The 18,590-nt window shown below is 64.9% G+C and overlaps 1 protein-coding gene across 24 annotated transcripts in view; it reads right to left on the bottom strand.

Moving 5' to 3' along the window:
- The window catches only part of KIF1A (kinesin family member 1A), an 87,002-nt gene that overhangs the window by 32,168 nt on the left and 36,244 nt on the right, over nt 1-18,590 (bottom strand). For 5 of the 24 annotated variants that reach the window (XM_086394145.1, XM_086394147.1, XM_086394148.1 and 2 more), the window contains exons 12-27: nt 17,963-18,041; nt 17,272-17,414; nt 16,872-16,898; nt 15,641-15,852; nt 14,662-14,741; nt 13,367-13,442; nt 11,142-11,221; nt 10,800-10,906; nt 9,876-9,959; nt 6,822-7,002; nt 6,678-6,750; nt 6,443-6,536; nt 5,540-5,688; nt 4,912-5,090; nt 3,532-3,669; nt 2,575-2,841 (exon numbers count right to left, since the gene is read on the bottom strand). In XM_086394145.1, the coding sequence (XP_086250271.1) occupies nt 2,575-2,841; nt 3,532-3,669; nt 4,912-5,090; nt 5,540-5,688; nt 6,443-6,536; nt 6,678-6,750; nt 6,822-7,002; nt 9,876-9,959; nt 10,800-10,906; nt 11,142-11,221; nt 13,367-13,442; nt 14,662-14,741; nt 15,641-15,852; nt 16,872-16,898; nt 17,272-17,414; nt 17,963-18,041 (1,969 nt within the window). The remainder of the gene's footprint in view (nt 1-2,574; nt 2,842-3,531; nt 3,670-4,911; nt 5,091-5,539; nt 5,689-6,442; nt 6,537-6,677; nt 6,751-6,821; nt 7,003-9,875; nt 9,960-10,799; nt 10,907-11,141; nt 11,222-13,366; nt 13,443-14,661; nt 14,742-15,640; nt 15,853-16,871; nt 16,899-17,271; nt 17,415-17,962; nt 18,042-18,590) is intronic. The other 19 variants (XM_086394157.1, XM_086394158.1, XM_086394159.1 and 16 more) reach the window with 7 other exon arrangements.

Raw genomic sequence — 18,590 nt, 5'->3', positions numbered from 1 at the left:
CCACGGCCACGCTCTCCCTCTCTGAACCTCACTGCCGGCCGTAGGGGGCTCTGGTCCCCACACTTCTGGGGGTACCAGGCAGGTTCGCACACGTATCAGACGCAGCCCTGGGCGAGGGCTTCCAGAGGGCACGGCAGCCTGGCGGGACCCTCTCTTCTAGCTGCCCCTCGCCCCAGGACGATGACACCACCTTTACCCCGAAGGGACCCCCGGGCCTGGCAGCCCCTGCCCCTGGTGCCAGCACCAGCCTCGAGGGTCGGGGCAGGAAGACCCCAGGCCCACCCTGACTGACGCGGATGGGAGAGGGTGGGGCTCGAGGGGTAGAGGCCAGGCCCTCCAGACGCCCAAGTGAACGGCAGCGCCCACCACCCCAGGGGCCGGAGCAGCCTGGCCCTGTGAGGAGGACCCCACCGGCCACGGTGCGCCCACCCGCACACGGTGGCCTGACGCCTTGCTGGAGACCACTCGGGCTGAGTGGCCTGGCCCGCAGAGCACACCCAGGGAGCTCGGCCTCACCGGCCCAGCGCTTTTCTGCCCAGAATCCTGGATCCTACACTTAGTAGGGGGCACCTGTCCTCCTTCCCCGGGACCGTCCATCCCAGACGGTCAGCCCCTCACCTCCTCTCTCTGCGGCTCCCCTGCCCAACCCCTTTCTGAGAGCGAAGGTCCAGGCGGGGAGGATCTCGGGGGAGACTGAGCCCTCAGGCCCACCTCCTCACCCCGGGCCAGCCCACCCCACCCCCCAGCGCAGCGGCACGCAGGCTGACCCTGGACTCGGAGCAGGCCCCCGCCGGGACCCCGTGCTCGGAAGCGAGGGCACCTTGAAGCAGGCTGAGACCCGCCAGGGACAGAGGGGGCGGCAGAGGTGGGGGCCGGGGCGGAGCGTGGGGGAGCGGAGGAGGCGGCGCTAACCACGAGATTGGTGAGGTGCAGACGCATGCTGGGGCCACGGAAGCCTTTCCGGAGGGAGGCAAGAGTGGGCGCCCCAATTTCGCTTAAGCTTTGGAGAGAGAGCCAGCGGCTACCAGAAGGATAAAGGGAACCACACACGGGTCCTTCTCAGGGCTGGGCCTGCACAGCTGCTGCGCGGGAAAAGCCAATTCTTGCCAAACCAGAAAAATCAGGACGTTTCCAAATGAAGCCCCTCGCAGACGGCCGCGTGGGGAGCTGGCCTCTCGCACGGCTTTGGTTTTGGTTGTTTCGTAACATCCCAGATCACGGGGGGAGTGTGGGAAGGACCCAGCTCTTTCTGGCTGAGACTGCAAGAACCCACCCCCATTTCTCCCAGTGACCCCACACCTGCCTGACACCCAGCTGCCCTGGCCTGTGCAGCCGGGCTTTCTGAGAGGCCGCATGGGGCCAGCCCCGGGGGTCACACCTTCGCTTGGGTCAGTAGGGCAGGAAGCTGGGCTGGAGCATCTCAGGAGAGAGCCAGGGGGCCAGCAGCCCCTACTCAGGGAGACCGAGTCAGAATAAATCTGCGACCCCCTCGAGAGCGCCTGCTTCCTTCCCAGAGGAACCAGAGGGCTTCCACTTCAGCAGCTGCACCCAAGGGCTCCCAGAACAAACCCCATTATCTGGGGGCCAGCCTCGCCACCGCTTCAGCACTGGCGCTCCAAGGTCAAGACTTCCAAAACCTCCCCTGAGCCTAGCCCAGGAAGCAATCCCAGACTCCTACAAAGGCTGCTGTTGAAGCTATCTTCCACCTCGGCAGACACAGAATGTGTAAATTCAGTCTCTGTGAGCCGAGGTTTCTAGACCTCTCCTCCTGGCTTCTGTTCCGTGTGATAGAAACACAGATGGACTGTGCTTGCCCCGTCCGCCCGCAGGCGAGCCCTGAGCCCCTCCTGGACCTGGTCTCTCTCCTGTCTGGAACCCTTAATCCCTGCCTCTCCTCCACGAAAGGGCACCTCCCCGGAGGGCACAAGGCCAGGAGCGTGTCTCCAGTGCTGACGGCCTGAAGGTCAGGAGGGATGGGGTGGTCTCGATCTTAGATGGAGACTGGCTCAGAGAGAGGCCAGGCTGCCCAGGGCTTCAGAGGGAGGCCCTCCCACTGCCAGGCTCAGCCCTTCCTTCAAGACCCCCCTGCCCCCCGACGGCCTCCTCCAGGTTCTGCTCCTCTTCCCACGATGGTGGCTGGGGGGCACTGGGAGCAGACCCGGACCCTCTGTCTCTTTTGGAAAACAGCAGAAGGAGGGACAGCAGCCTCAGCTGATGGGCGAGGGGGCGCAAGGATGCCTGCCCCCACTTTTCCAAACGTCCCGAGCCCCCTGCACGGGGGTGGGGGCTCCCCCCGGGGTTCCAGAGGCCTCTCTGCAGAGACAGGCCCCCCTGCGTGGAGCCTGTGCCCCGGGGCGTCCTGCCTCCTCTGTCACTGGGCCCCCACCCTCCCCGGCTGGGCCTCCCTGGGACGGCCAGGGGCGCACTCGCGGCCTCACTCGCTCCCCAGGGAGGCCAGCCCTTGCCTGCCCCCGCGCCGGAGCGGCGCCCTGCGGTGGCCCACGGTGCCCACAGCAGTGCTCCTGTGCAAAAGAGCTGGTTCCTTCCCAGCATGCCGTCCTCAACCTCACCAACCTTCCTACTAAACTGAACAGGGGGGGCCGGTCGTAAAACGGGTCCCGGCCGTCGCACAGCACGTGCTCCGGAAAGACGTCGTCCTGCAGGTCCTCCTCCTCCTCCTCCTCCTCCTCCTCCTCCTCCTCCCCCACGCTCTGCTCCTCGGCAGGCTCGGTGGCGTCGGAGTCGGGGCTCGAGAAGGTGGGGGAGGGGGTGAGAGCAGCCATGCGCTCGCTCATGCATGTGTTGAGAAGAGGGTAGCTGTTGCAGCCAGAGACGACTGAACTGGGGTTAGTGCGACAAGACAGAGAGAAGTTAACACCGGCTCCTCGGGGGCGGCGGGGTGGGGCGGGCGGGCGGCCGCATGTGGCCCGGCCGACACAGAGACCACCGAGGGCACCGCCTCCAAAGACGAGGTGGCCCAGGTGCGCCGTCCCCAGGCGTGGACACGCACACCCGCCCGTGGGGACGGTGCGCAGCCCCGAAGGTCCCGGCACGTCCTGGCAGGCATGGTCCTGGCCGGGCATGGACGAGGTCTTGGCCATACTGAAGCCTCAGAAACCATGCCCCGCGGGGGGCAGGGGCTGGGTGCAGCCCCCAGCCCAGGAGGCAGGAACAACAGGCGTGGACTCTGGGCTCTGGGAGCACTCACACCCCACCGCTGACCCAGAAGGCCCGACCAAGCCCCATTCTCACCCATGGACAGGTGTCGCCTGAGGGCTATGGCCCCGAAGCTGAGGTGGGTGGCAATGCGGAGACCCCCTCCCCATCAGCGCCCGCTGGTGTGTGGAGAGGATGATGGGGTTGGGGGGGAACTCAGACCAGGGAGCACCAGGGTTGGGGATTCGGGATGGAGGAGGGCCAGCACCCGCCTCGTGTCAGGGCCAGGGCCCAGGCCCCCGCCACCCACCAGTCTCCCAGTCACCCACCAGTCTTCTCCCAATCTCTCAGCCCAGTCCAGAGGCAGACACCCACCTGCCCACCAGCCGGAACCAGGGGAAGCGGTCGTAGAAGGGGTCTCCTCCGGTCACCACGTTGTCACAGTCCTCGATGATGCTGGAGGGCACCTCGGCCGCCCGGTCATACATCTCCCGCATCAGGTCTAGCCGCTGCCTGCGGGGCAGAGGTCAGCGTGGGCCCGGGCAGACCGTCCTGCTCAGGGTTGCCCTCGGCTCAAGCACGTTTGCCGGACAGACCCTCCACAGTCCTCGGAATCGGCTGACCGTGAGCAAGGGGCTTGCGGTTCAACACACGTTCACCACACACTTCTGTTAACCCCAGCGACAGCTGCAGGGTGTCAGCAGAGGACGGGGCTGGGGCCAGCCAGGGTGGGGGGGACCCGGACTCGAGCACGGAGCCCCAGGAGCTGCTGAGCGAAGTACGAGTTGTGATAGGACACGAGGAACAAGGCATTTCCCAAGTCATCAGCCTGGAAGACCAGCAGGCCGTGGGAGAGACACCCGCGAGGGATATTTCCCTCGGGGGCCCAGGTGCAACAGGAAGGGCCTGGGGGGTCATTCATCTTCCAGGAGTGGCTGCAGCTCGGAGGCCAGGGGCAGGTGCGCCTGCGAACATCCATGGTTGGTGTGCAAGTGCCTGCGTTTGAGGGTGAGCGGGACCACGTGTGTGAATGTGCGTGGCTGCACGTGTGACTGCGTCTGTGTTCTTCATTTCCTGTGTCTCACAGTGTTCTGATGTCTCTGGGGCCTCGCTGCCTGGGAAGACCCTTCCCCCACAGCGAAGACCCCCTTACCCGGCCCAAGCCCACTCAACCAGCCAGTTCCCCTGCCCTAATCTCCGGGTGCAGGGCCAGGCCACCAGGCAGCCCCTGCCCCAAGCCTCCAGGACTGTTCTAACCGGCCGGTCCTCACCGTTCACCTTGTCCAGCTGTGCCCACGAACGCCTCCAAGAGGCTGTAGTGAGACCCCCCATTCGTCCCCAACACCTGCACCTCCCCTGCATGCGGGTGTCCCTCCTTCCAGGGGAAGCTGAGCAACAGTAAGCTTTTCTCCTGAGGCAAAGCCCCGCCCAGTCACCTTCACCCAGGAAGTCAGGCGCATGCGGCAGGGTGGGCGCGTGGGGCCCTGGAGGCAGAGGGGAGGGCAGACTGGCCGTCCTCAGGGGACCCGCCCTGCCCTCCGCCATGCCCAGGCTCCGCCCGAGGCAGAGGAGCACCTGCCTTCCTCCCCCCAGCACCTCACCCACCCCTTCCTCCAGCTTCAGCCTGGCTTTGGCAGAGCAGAACACAGATCCCTTCATAAGCCTGCATCCTGCGTACTTCCTTCCAATTTAAAAAGACACTGAAACAGGAAAACTAGCCGCCAGACATCCGCGTTCACTCCGCTTCCTACGCACCTGAGTTTCTCCAGTGTCCAGTAGTGGGTGGCCCCGTTCTTCTGGTCTTGGACCTCCACGGCCACGATGGTGCGCGGGAAGGGGCGAGTCTCTCGGTCTTTGGCGGCCTCCGGGGGCAGCAGGTCAGGTGGCAGCGGGGAGTAGAGTGTGTCCGTGAGGAGGACAAACTGGAACTGGACCTGTGCCCGGTGAAGATGACACCTGTCAGCCCCTGGAGGTGGAGCCCAGCCCCGGAATAGCCTCCTTCCTGCGGCTGGAGAGGAAGCTCCACTACCCCCGCGCTCCAGCCTGCCTACGCGCTCCCCTTGGTCAGCACTGGCCTCCTTTCAGCCTAGGGAGGCAAAGCCGCTCAGCTGGGGGTCCTACTGGGCTGGAAAGGTGCCCACGGCAGACGGTGCAGATGGCATGGTGGGGGCTTGGCATAGCAGGACGTGGGGCGTGGCGTGTAAGGGACATGGCATGGCAGGGTCATGGCAGGGTGTGGCGTGGTGTGGCACGGCAGGGCCTGCTATGGGCTGTGGTGTGGCATGGCGAGGGCGTGGCATCAACGTGGCTGCATGGGCGTGGCGGGGGCGTGGCAGGGCAGGGCATGGCATGGCGGGGGTGTGGCATGGTGAGGCCGGCCCACCTTCTTCTTGAGCTCCACGCTGATGGCGTTGGCCTCCTTGAGGAAGATGGCGTTGCCCCACAGCAGGTCCCGCAATGATGTGAACTGGTACCACTTCCACTTCCGGAAGGCCCACAGTGCCAGCTCGCACTCTCGCTCGGTCCACTGGACTGTGCGGAGAGGCAGGCCCGGTCGATGGGGGCGGGGGTCTCAGGGCCCCCAGGGTCACACCAACTGTCTGGGTGCTCGGGAAGGGATCGGGCAGGGAGAGCTGCCTCGGGGAGCGGCCCTCGGGCCCCAGAGGGACCGCCGCACCCCCGCCGTGAGCTCGAGGGCCTGAGAGTCAGGCCGGAGCTCAGCAAGGACTGGGGGCAGCAGTGGGGCGGGGGCAGGAAAACGGGCTGCGGCCTGGCACCCTGCCCTCCACCCAGGTAGACGAGTCCAGACAAGGGTGTCCAGGTCACATCCGTGAAAGGGCCAACCAGCTGACCCAAGGCTGGGCTGGATGTGAACCCTGCCTGCGGGCGGTCCTCCGCCCGGCAGCTGCGGTAAGCAGTGGGCCGCCCAGGCAAACGCTCCCAAACCGAGCAGAGACCTTGATCCGGGAGGAGCGCTAGCGCCCCTCAGGCAAGACAGGCCGGGTGGACGCAAGGTGCCCGCACGGGACCCCGCCCCGTCCTCCTCGTGCTCCAGGCTGCCTCCCCCAGAACTGCACGTGTGTGCACAAGTGTGTATGTGTGCGTGCACAGGTGCCTTCCTGCTGCAGCACAGCCTCCCAAATCCTGCCTGCAGATCGGGGTCCCCCGGGCAAAGATGCAGACCAGCCGACCTGCAGGGAGTGGCTCCAGGCCCATCTCCTCAGGGAGACCCCTCCCCAGCCCCAGGCAGGCCCCACTCGCCCCTGCGCCGGACACGACCCCTCACCTTCGTCCTCCGGCTCCTCCTCCTCCTCGTTCACCTCGGGATAGTACCTGGAGTCCATCTGCTTCTGCAGGGCCTCCAGTTTGCTCTCGTAGTCCTGGGCACAGAAGCGCGCCTGTGGCTCCACGCGGAGACCAGCCGCCTGTGGCCCTCCCCGCCGGACACGGCCCCCCCGCGCCAGCTCCGGAAGCTGAGCGAAGGGCTGGGGGAGCGGGGACCCGGGGTGGGGGCGCCTCACCAGCCGCTGCTGCTCCAGCAGGTAGGTGGCCTCCTCGCGCTCCCGGCGGTACTGGTCCTCCAGCTCCTGGAGCCTGTAAGAGCAGTGCGTGAGTGTGGGGCGTGGGGCGGGCGGCAGGGGACTGGGAGGGGCAGTCCCGCCCACCTCTGCTCCATCTCCTGCTTCATGTCAATGCCCTGCTTCTCCAGCAGCTCGCGCTGGGCGAAGGCCCAGTCCACGGGCTCGGCCGGCGTCTCTGCGCAGGGCGTGCGCTCGCGCTCCTGACGTGCCTGCTCAGGGTGGTTGAACCGGAACACGTGGCTCTTGCCCATGATGATGCGGTTTCCTGGGGGACGGGGACAGGGCCGAGGCCCGAGCTGGAGAAGCTTTGGTCTGGGGGGCCTCAGGGGAGGGGAGGGGAAAGGGGAGGAGTCCCCCCGGGGTCCCAGCGTCACCCTCCACAGGGGGCCCCCAGTTGTCCAGGAGCCAGCCCACTGTCTCCTCTGACCAGCATCCCCCTCACCTGTCCCCTGCGGGATGGCCTCCTCCCCTACCAGGACCTGAACGAGAGCCTCCTCATGCTCCCTGAGCCTCCCCTGGGCCCCGCTCCTCCCAGCAGCAGTGATGTTTGAGAATAGTCGTGGGGTGTCTCCACCATCCCATCCTCTCCACAACCCCGCACATGCAACTCCCAGGACAGCCTGGCCTCCTGTCCCATGCCCTGGGCCCGGCACCCCCCATCTGAGGGCTAGGCTTGGCCCCTCTGCCGGGCACTTCCCTTCCTGGCTGTCCCCTGAATGGCAGCAGAGCAGGGGCTGGCATGTTTCCAGAGCCAGGCTCCACCCTGTCGGCAGGACCCTCCCAAGGCACACAAGTGCCCCCAGGGCAGTGCCAGCCATCCCGGGACTATCCTGCCTGGAGGCAGGGGTCTCTATGAACCGCCTAGTTTCCTTCTGACTTTCTCCAGGAATCACAGCTCTACTCTGGGGCATGCAAACCCGGCTCAGTCCCACTCCCCACAAGAGGCCCCCAGCCTGCAGGCAGCTCCTCCTCCAGCCCCTGAGTTCCGCTCCCCTCCCAGCCTAGGCCCTGCCCTGAGCCTGCAGGCACTGATCCTGAAGTGACAAGGGAGACAGAAACTGCTCTCTGGACCTGACCTTGCCTGGCTCAACCAAGCGAGGATGCCAGCCACGGGCGGCCCCATTAGGCCCCTGGGTCCAGGATGTGTGGTGCGTCCCCCTTCAAAGCATGCCAGGACCACAAAGGCACGGAGGGCCGTTTGGAGCAGCCAGAGAGGTCTGGATGTCAGGCTGGGGGTGTTCCCTCTGTAACCCCGGCTGGGGCAGAGGGAGAGTCCCTTCGTTCTTAGCAGAGTCACCAGAAATGGTGACACAACGGTCTGTCTTATGTGTCAGCGGAGCCAGGGAAAGTGCCCTCGTTCACAGCAAAGTCACCCAGACACAGTGATACAACAGTTTGTCTTATGTGTCAGTTCTGCTGGGGTGCAGAGCCAGGGAAAGTCTCTTCGTTCTTAGAAAGTCACCTGGACAGAGCGACATGACAGTCCGTCTCATGTGTCACCCAGACACGGTGACATGACAGTCCATCTCGTGTCACCTGGACATGGTTACATGACAGTCCGTCTCATGTGTCAGGTGACATGACAGTCCATCTCATGTTTCACCTGGACACAGTGACATGACAGTCCATCTCATGTGTCACCCAGACATGGTGACATGACAGTCCGTCTCATGTGTCAGGTGACATGACAGTCCATCTCATGTTTCACCCGGACACGGTGACATGACAGTTCATCTCATGTGTCACCCACACACGGTGACATGACGGTCTGTCTCACGTGTCACCTGGACATAGTAACATGACTGTCTCATGTGTCACCCAGACACGGTGACATGACAGTCTGTCTCGTGTGTCACCCAGACACGGTGACACAACGTCCTTCTCATGTGTCACCCAGACACGGTGACATGACAGTCCATCTCATGTGTCACCTGGACATAGTAACATGACTGTCTCATGTGTCACCCGGACACGGTGACATGACAGTCCATCTCGTGTGTCACCCAGACATGGTGACATGACAGTCTGTCTCATGTGTAAGGTGACATGACAGTCCGTCTCGTGTCACCCGGACATGGTTACATGACAGTCTGTCTCATGTGTCAGGTGACATGACAGTCCGTCTCATGTGTCACCCAGACACGGTGACATGACAGTCCGTCTCATGTGTCACCTGGACATAGTAACATGACTGTCTCATGTGTCACCTGGACACGGTGACATGACAGTCCATCTCATGTGTCACCCAGACATGGTGACATGACAGTCTGTCTCGTGTCACCTGGACACAGTGATATGACAGTCCGTCTCATGTGTCACCCAGACATGGTGACATGACAGTCCGTCTTGTGTGTCACCCGGACACGGTGACATGACAGTCTGTCTCGTGTGTCACCCGGACAAGGTGACATGACAGTCTGTCTCGTGTCACCCGGACATGGTGACATGATGGTCTGTCCATGTGTCACCCAGACACGGTGACATGACAGTCTGTCCATGTGTCAGCTTGGCCAGGGAGCGGACCCAGTGGTGTGCTCGGGCACTGATGTAAGTGCTGCTGGGGTGGGGGAACGTCTGTAGCTGAGGTGGCACCTCCAATCACGTGACCTCAGGACAGGAGACCACCCACAGGATGTGATGGGCCTCGCCCCTTGGGAAAAGGCCTTAAGAGCTAAACAGAGACGTCCCTGAGGAGAAAGTTTCACCTGCAGATTGCAGACCTGTCTGTCCAACCCCCACTACCTCCCGAGCCAATTCCATGGAATAAGTCCCTCGGTAGATGGGTAGACAGATACAGCAGTATATACACGTCTGTGTGTGTGTGTACATACATCTTCCTCCTGCATGTTTTATAACACCAGGGCACGAGGCCCAGCCAGGGGGCCAGGGTGTGGGGGTTGTGCAGCCCACACCCCGGTGGCTGCTCTACCAAGGCTCCCCGCCATCCCGCCAGGGCTCTGGGACAGGGCCCCTCGTGGAGTTCCACCTCAGCGCTGCCGCCAACAGCCTTCAGCCCACCACCTCCAACCCTACGGTGCAGCCGGGGTGCCTGTGAGCTGGCCAGGTGCCTGCAGCCCCACAGCCTGGGAGCAGGGGTGCATAGGCATGGGGAGTGGGGCGACCCCCCCCCCACTGTACCTGACCGCAAGACGCTGGGCTCCGTGACTTTCTTGCCATTGACATAGGTGTCCGCCCCTTCACAGGGCTCTAGGGTCACCACAGCTACAGGACAGGTAAGGGACAGAGAGGAGGACTGTGAGGGGCTGTCACCATGGCTGTTTCACTGAGTCCAGCAAACTGGACTCAGTGCGAGTCCAGCAAGCTCTCAGGGTGGAGGGGGGCTCGACCCACCTGGGCACCTGGCACCCAACTGTGGCCCCCCGCAGGTGCCTCCTTTCTGCGGCACCTCGACTTGGCCTCAAAGAAGCCGGTGGGGCATCTCAGCCCCTCACAGGCAAGGGAGGTGACACCCAGCAGGGAGGCTCTTGGACCCCAAGTCAGAGCCAGGGAGGCCATGCCGGGCACCCACCCTGCCCTACGGGGTCTCCAGGAGGGACGGTGCAGGAGTCCCAGAGCCCCTCCTGTCTTTGTGTCTACCCCCCGAGGGCAGGGAGAGCTTTGGGGACAGAATTGTGGGAGAACCAATGTCCTCAAAACAGCTTACGGCCACCACCCTGAAGTGGCCCGATCACAGAGAGGTCAGTGGTCTGCAGCCCCGAGGCTGGCCGGATGCCCACCAGGGAGCGTGCACTGAGCTTGGGGGCCATGGCCGCTGTGACAGCAGGTACCTCCTCAAAAAGGAAGACTGCAGCGGTGACGGAGACCCAAGGGCAGGCCGGCCAGGGAGATGGACAGATGGCCATTCCCAGCCCGCGGGAAGCTGCGGCCTGAGAACAGTTGTCCCCTTGACCTGGGCTCACTGCCCTCCCACCTGTGAATGCCCCGACTGGCCCCCCCCATCTGAGGAGGGAGCCCTGGGTCCCCAGCCTAACTGTCCAAGCACCTTTAGAACCGGGGTGGTTCCTAGTACTGACTAGGAAGCCGGAGTGGGGGAGGTGGTACCTTCACTTCCCCCACATGAGTCGCTCCGGAAGACACAGTGCTCCTCCTTGATGAAGTGCCCGCTCAGAACAATGTCCTGCCGCTTCTCCGCGTCCTCCCGGCCCACCCTGCGTGCAGTTGGCTGTCAGCACCGCAGGCCCAGCACACCGTGATGCCGCCCCCCGGCCCACGCCACCCCCCGCAGCCTCCTGGATGCCCAGCCCTTACAGGGAACGGCTGGAGAGCACACAAGTAGGGGCACGGGTTACCCCCCGACACGGCCTGGCCACGGGGAGCCGCACTGCCCAGAGGGGCCCGCAGTGTCGCCACCAGCGCCCCTCCCTGCGCCCTGCCGACCCCCACCTGGTGATCCCATCCTTGATGTAGTAGAGCAGGCACTCGGACATGAGCGGGTCCTCATTCAGGTTGACCAGATGTGGCGTCTGGGAAGACAGGGGGTCACCTCTCTTGGGGAGGGCAGGAGCCTGGCCCTGGCCACCTGCTGCCCTCTCTCTGCCTGGGACCACCAGCCTTAGGCCCGGCCTCATGGGGACACAGTGTCCCCTAGTTTGGCCTAGAGGACGGGGGGAGACTCTGATGGGAACCCCAGAGCCTTGGGGGTAGCACTCAGGGACGCTGGACCTCTGGAGGGGCTGGGAGTCCAGCTCTGAGCACTGGAGGCGCGCGGGGCTTGGATGTGCAGGGCAAGCCTGGGCTCCGTGGGGCCTGCGCCCAGTCCTCCACTAAAACAGGACCAGAGGTCCCCATCCCAACCCAGGGGCTGAGGCCCCAGGGGGACCCAGGAGCCAGGAAGGGGGCGAGGGTGCCAGGCAGGGGGGCTTGGGACCTGGAGGCCGAGAAGCAGAGAGGCTGTGAGCCAGCCAGGTCGGACGCCCCCAACTTGTCCTCACCAGGGGTCTACCAGAGCGCGAGTCACGGCCAAGGGGAGTGCCTCCCCCATGGCCCTGTCTAAGCACTGCCCACCCTGTGCCCAGAGCAGCCACGGCAGGCTCCGCCCCTCCTCCTCTGCTCTCCCTCAGGCTCTCTGGGCCCCAATACTTCCCGACCTCCACCCCGTCCCGGCAAGGACTCTGCAGCATGGCGAGGCTGGACAGCTTTCCGCTTCCCACCTGGCTCCTTGGGGCCAGCTGTCCACACCCTCAGTACAAACCCCTGGGGCCCCTCAGTACTCAGCACAGGGTCAGGGCGACCTGGTCATCAGACACAGGACAGACCATCTCCAGCCACCCTGTTCCCGGGAGAGTGTCCTGCGCGTCTCCAGAGGAGACGTCTGGGGCAGTCTCCAGGGCCAGCCCCCTCCTGGTCAGTGTCCAGGCCTGTGCCACCAACAAATCCCTCTGCCACCAACAAAGCCAAAAGACTGCGCAACTGGTGCCCCGAGGGCCTGTGTACCCTGTACCCCAGCTCTGCACACTTCCCAGGGCACCCCCCAGGGACGGGGCATCCCCCAGGGATGGGGCATCCTCCCATAAGCACTCTCCCAGGGACAGAGCGCCGCCCCCCCCCGAGGGACAAGGCACCCCTCCCATGGACAGGGCGCCCTGCCACATGTAATGAATCCCAAACAAAACTAAAAGCCTATCTGGACAGATGTGAAGCACCCCCAGGGCGCCACTGCCCCCCGCCCAGGGCCCCATGGCCCCAGGCACCCTCCCTCCTGCCTCTGGGCCTCCACACGTGCTGCTCCCTGGCTAGCGGGCGGGGTGCAGACACAGCCTGAGGGGGGCCCAGCTTTGTCCCCAGGGAGCAGCCACCCTGAGGGATGAGCCCTCACACAGGTGCCCCGTTCTCCTCTTCCCTTGGGGCCCCAGCGGCACAGCACTGGCTTCATGTGCCGCCAGCTCCAAGACAGGCAAACACAGAAGCCCTTTTGTGAGATAAAAAGTCAGCCAGGCACTCCCTTGCTAAAGAAGCGGCAGGGCCAGGGCCTGAGGAATCCTGTGCTGGGGCCACAGTGGGCTGCCACTGCCTCCAGGAAGGCTTCCGGGCCTGAAGCGCGGCTCCTAAGGGCTCTAAGGGTCTAGCGATCTTTGGCAGAGGAGGGGGGGTCTGTGTTCTAGAACCACAGAGACTTTTCCCCAGTGCTCATGCTCTGCCCCACTTGAGTTACAGAACAGGGGGTGGGGCTTGGTTCCACGTGAGGTCCTGGGCCATGGGCAAGCCGGGCTAGGTGCAGAAGAGGAGTCCCTCCTGGGACGGCTGGATTTACTTCAGCTAACCTCCAAGAGGACAGCTGGCTCCTGGCTCGTGTCCCCCAGCCCCACCCTGTAGGCTCCTGAGGGGGTGCTGGCTCCCACTGTTTCAGGAACCCAGTCTCAACCTAAGGGGCCCAGCCACCCCTCAGGCAGCTAAGTGACCTCTCTGATGTCCTTCGGCCACAGAGACATCCCGTGGTGAGCAGGGGTTGGGGGGTGGCGAGGGGCCACACAGGGAAGGAATGGCTGTGGGTGAGCGTGGCCGGGTCCCCGGAGCCCGCTTCCCTGCCCCCAGGAGCTGACAGCTGCCGAGGGCTGCAGGTCCCCCTTCCATCCATGCTGGGGCAGCCCAGGGAACGGATCGGCTCCTACCTTTTTGGGAGAGAACACCCCCAGCGTGCCACCGTCCTCCCGCATGGCCACGCCCATCTCGGCCAGCAGTGCTTCCCTGGGGGTCAGAGTGAGGGGTCAGCACCCACACAGGGCTTCATCTGGTCTGTGAGTTCAGGTGCCCCTTGGAGGGACTGCTCCCCTGATTGGGGGTCAGGTCAGTGGGGCCACTGGTGACAGGCGTGGGAGCCCTGGCTGCAAGACCCCAGAGCTGGGCACAGAGTCCCAGCCCCAACCTCCCACCTCTCCATCAGGTGGCCTGGTCCCCCACCTCCCACCTCTCCATTAGATGGCCTGGTCCCAGCCCCACCACCCATCTCTCCATTAGGTGGTCTGATCCCCAGCCCCCCAGCTCCCACCTCTCCATCAGATGGCCTGGTCCCAGCCCCACCACCCACCTCTCCATTAAATGGCCTGGTCCCAGCCCCACCACCCACCTCTCCATTAAATGGCCTTGGTCCCAGCCCCAACCACCCACCTCTCCATCAGATGGTCTGGTCCCCAGCCCCCCAGCTCCCACTTCTCCATCAGATGGTCTGGTCCCCAGCCCCCCAGCTCCCACCTCTCCATCAGATGGCCTGGTCCCAGCCCCACCATCCACCTCTCCATCAGATGGCCTGGTCCCAGCCCCACACCCACCTCTCCATCAGATGGTCTGGTCCCCAGCCCCCCAGCTCCCACCTCTCCATCAGATGGCCTGGTCCCAGCCCCCACCACCCACCTCTCCATCAGATGGCCTGGTCCCAGCCCCACACCCACCTCTCCATTAAATGGCCTGGTCCCAGCCCCAACCACCCACCTCTCCATCAGATGGTCTGGTCCCAGCCCCACACCCACCTCTCCATTAAATGGCCTGGTCCCAGCCCCACACCCACCTCTCCATTAAATGGCCTGGTCCCAGCCCCACACCCACCTCTCCATTAAATGGCCTGGTCCCAGCCCCAACCACCCACCTCTCCATCAGATGGTCTGGTCCCCAGCCCCCTAGCTCCCACCTCTCCATCAGATGGCCTGGTCCCAGCCCCCCAGCTCCCACCTCTCCATCAGATGGCCTGGTCCCAGCCCCCACCACCCACCTCTCCATCAGATGGCCTGGTCCCAGCCCCAACCACCCACCTCTCCACCAGATGGCCTGGTCCCAGCCCCAACCTCCCACCTCTCCATCAGATGGTCTGGTCCCCAGCCCCCCAGCTCCCACCTCTCCATCAGATGGCCTGGTCCCAGCCCCACCATCCACCTCTCCATCAGATGGCCTGGTCCCAGCCCCCAGCACCCACCTCTCCATCCGGATAGCTTCCGTCCGCCGCAGCTTCTCCTCCCAGGTCTCGTTGAGCTCAGCGATGATCTTTTCTGTCTCCTGGGAAGGGAGACAGAAAAGAATGAGGTCAGGGTTGGGGGCAGGCAGTGCACAGAGGCTTGGGTGCCAGGCAAAGGGGAGATGAGTAGCCAGGGCCCAACACCCCAGTTCTGGTCCATCTAGGCAGCACGAAGTCTGAAAGATCAAGGTGAAGGGCTGAGGGTCAGCACGTGCAAAGAAGGCACGTCTGTCCTGTGGACAGAGAACAGAGCGGAGGCTGACTACACCTGGAAGAGAAGCACATGTCGAGATGCCAAGTTGCTGGTTCCGAGGCTCAGGTATTCCCTGACTGCGGAGAGACGGACGATGCATCCCATTTCCATGCCGTCTCCCCGCTCCCTTCCGGGACCCCCAGCCACGGTGGGACCCCCATGTCCTTGGTGGAATCCCACACCGCAGGTGAAACCCACACTCTGCTGGTCCCCCAGCATAAGGGGGCCTACGCCCCAGGGTAACCGCACGCCCCCTCGTCAGGCCGGGTCTGGCCCCTGTGCCTTTGTCCCCTGAGTCCCTTCAGTCTCCATGGTGGGCTCACCATCCACTGCTCACAGCCGGCACTGAGTACCCATCTGCTGAAGGAAGCCAGTAACCAGAACCCTACAAGCAGCTTGCCTATGGCCAGCCAGGGGGTGGGTGGCTATGCCAGGGCGGGTGCGAGCATGGAGACCCAGGAGGGGACGCAGAGGCTCTGGGACACCCGCCCGCCCTGCTCAGCAGATGGGCCCCGCGATCCTGGACAGGGAGCACTGGGTCCCTGGGCAGGCACCAGCAGGTCTGGGGCCAGGATGCAGCCGCGTCTCCTGGCACTGCTCACGCCGCCTCTGACCCTCTGCCTGTGACCGTCCGAGAGGAGGGGTCTCGGGCCCCATGCTCACCACCTGAGCCCGGCCCTGCCTCACCTTCAGCCTTTCGATGGCCTCCTCGCTGCCCGGGGCAAACAAGATGCGCTCGTGCAGGCTGGACACGGAGGCGGCACGGCTGGACAGGGCCGAGAGTGAGGACGAGGGGCTCACGCCCACCAGGGCGCTGGTCACTGTGGAGAGATTGTCAGGGGCTGGGTTCAGCTCCACCCCGCCACGGCTACGGTTATTGTTCTCAAGGTCGGACACGTCTATGGGAGGAAGGGGGGCAGACAGACGGGAGGAGAGAAAAGAAAGACCGAGTTGGGAAAAAGCAGGAGACGAGTGGGAGGAAGGCAGCACACGAGGACCAGGAAGGAGCTGGGCACCCGGGCGAGCGCATGCAAGGCTGCCCCCGCCGCCACCCCCCTCCCGGGGCCTCTGCTCCCCTGCCCGCTCACCAACCCCCCTGCCCTCCTGCCCACCGCTCCTGCTGTCCCCAGCCGGCAGCCCCCTGAACCCTGGCCCTGACACTTATCCTCACCTGCTCCACCACCCTACACGCCCACTGGAGCCCCGAGCTGTGGGGGCTGGGCTGCACTGCCGACCCCACTGAGCTCCCTGGCAGAGAGTCACCTGTGGGACCTCCAAGGGGGCTCCCGCTCCTCCACCCCACACACTGCTCTGAGACCCCCGTGGCTGGGAGGCGGGCGCTGTGACACCCCCTGGGGCGGGAGGTGCCCGGCCCCTCCTGGCAGAAGCAGACACACAGCAGAGAAGCGGCAAGCGTAGGGCAGCACGGGGTGCCGGGGAAGTCAAGGGCGGCCTACGGCTCTTGGGTGGGGAAGGGGCACCCAGCTGCTCTCCTGCCCAGGGCCAGTGGGAGACGCAGGCCAGAGGGGCCTGGCAGCAGACTCCTGCATTTCCAAGGGAGGGGGCTTGGGCTGGGTGAGGTCAAGGGAGGCCGGGACAGAGCCAGCCACCAAGCTGTCCTGGTCTCTGTGCTGATGTTCAGCATTTCCCAGACCTCTAGAAACATGGGGGTCAGAGCCTGACCTCAGCCATGCTCAGCCTCAAGAGGCCTTGGCTGCTCCAGGCCTCCCCGTTGCCTTAGTCACCCAGCAGACAAGGGGGTGAGCCAGGAGCACGGCCCGCAGGGCGCGTGAGTAAGAGGACGCTGGTCCTCCAGCCCCAAGGAGGGGACAGCTGCAGAGAGGGTGCGCCCGCCCCGTGCTGCCCTACACCCACAGGCCGGCGGAAGCGGGGTGCACAGAGAGCAGGGGATACACACATCTGGGTCCTCCGGGCACAGTGCCGGCTGCGGGGCAGGCGTGGGAGAGACAGAAACAGAAGACCAGGTTTGCCTCCAGAGGGCGCGTCCTAGGCCAGGCCTCAGGCAGGGCGGTGGTCCTCGGCGGGCGCGGGGGCGGCCCGGCGCCTCCTGCCCATGCGGCTTCCAGGAAAGCCGTTGCTGGCCTGCTCGGGCCAGCTGCAAACCCGAACACGCCGCCCGCCAGGTCCCTCCAGGACCAGGACCCTGGCCCCCCACCCAGAGGCCACTCAGCCCTAGAACCCGCAGCAGAGCCTGGACCTCGGGCCACAAGGGCCGCCATCGGCGGGTGGTGGGCCCAGGAAGGAGCTGGGGCCGCAGCCCCACTGCCCTGCGGGGACAGGCGGGCACAGACACTCACTGTCGGTGATGTCGCCCAGACCCTGGGCGTAGAGCAGGTCCCGCAGCCGCGTCACCTCGTCCTTCAGCTCTCGGATCAGCTTGTTGTTGGGGTCCTCGTTGATGACAGCGTTGCAGCGGATCTGCTTGGCCCGGTCGGCGTACCTGGGAGGCAAGGGGCACTGGGGGCTGCGCGCCTGGCGGCCGAGGGCACCTGGAGCCCCGCCTGCACCCACCTGCGGGGCACCGCCCTACAGGGGCTCAGCACTTGGGGAAACCAAGGCCCCAGGAGGGGAGGGGACCGGGGGGGATCTTCTCCCCACGGGGATCCTTTCCCACTCGGCCCTGTGGCCCTGGGGTGCACGGAGCAGTCTAACCTGCACCCCAGCTCTATGTGTTCCCTGCCAGGAGGCGAGAACGCCCTGGCCAGCAGGACCTGCAGACACGCCTGTCCCTGGGGGCTCATTAAAGACCCACAGTGGCTCCATGGCCTGCAGGTCAGGGTGAACCACTCAGCCGAGAGCACTGCTCTCCCAGCTTCGTTTCGGGGTCCCGGGGCCACTCGAGGTCACAAGCGGTGGGACACACAAGAGGCCCGTGAAGTCCTGGGGGCCCTGCCGGCCACTGGGAGCCTTGAGGGACCCAGCGGAGCCGGCCCCCCTGGAGGCGCCTGGAGGGTCCGCTCCCGCCACCCCAGCCCCCTCGGGACACACCTCAGGGTGCTCAGCGTCTCGTCATAGTTGATGTCTGCGGGGCTCAGCGCCGCCACCATCGCGGTCCTGGAGTTCCCGCCTGTGGGAAGAGACCCGTCGGTTGCCACGAGGGTCAGCCCCGCCCACCCATCCCATCCCCCACCCTCCTGGTGCCCCCCCACAGTGGGCCACTGGGAGGGAGTAGACGGCAGGAGGCCGGCCTCCCTCTCAAGCCAGGCACCTGGCTTGCTTGTCTTCTACATAAAAAAACGTTTTTCTCACATTTGGGGTCACGTTACAACAAGCAGCCACCCCCTCCCTATGATAAAGAGGCACGTTGCGGGGGTTTTACGGCATTTACTAGTGGATAAGGACTGTTTGTGTCCAATAGAGGTTTCACTTTGGTCTCTGTCATCTGGGATGTGTTTCCCACGAGACTCCCAGCCTGGTCTCCCAGATGCAGCGTGAGGACACGCACAGCATGAGGCAATCGGCCATCTGACTCCGTTCTCCTCTGGGCAGCAGGTCCTGTCGGGCCAGGGCTGGGGCGGCCCCAGGCTTGCTCCTTGTCCTGCCCTTGCTGGGGCTCTGGACACACTGACCCCAAGGACCTGTGTCCCGGGGCAGCGTTCTCAGGGTGCGGCCCCCC

This window comes from Bos grunniens, chromosome 3 (genome assembly GCF_055505025.1).
Source record: "Bos grunniens cultivar Pamir isolate PY7600 chromosome 3, Bosgru_T2T1.0, whole genome shotgun sequence".
Lineage (NCBI taxonomy): Eukaryota > Metazoa > Chordata > Mammalia > Artiodactyla > Bovidae > Bos > Bos grunniens.
Note: the sequence above shows the minus strand (reverse complement) of the source record. Positions and strands in the feature narration are given on the sequence as shown.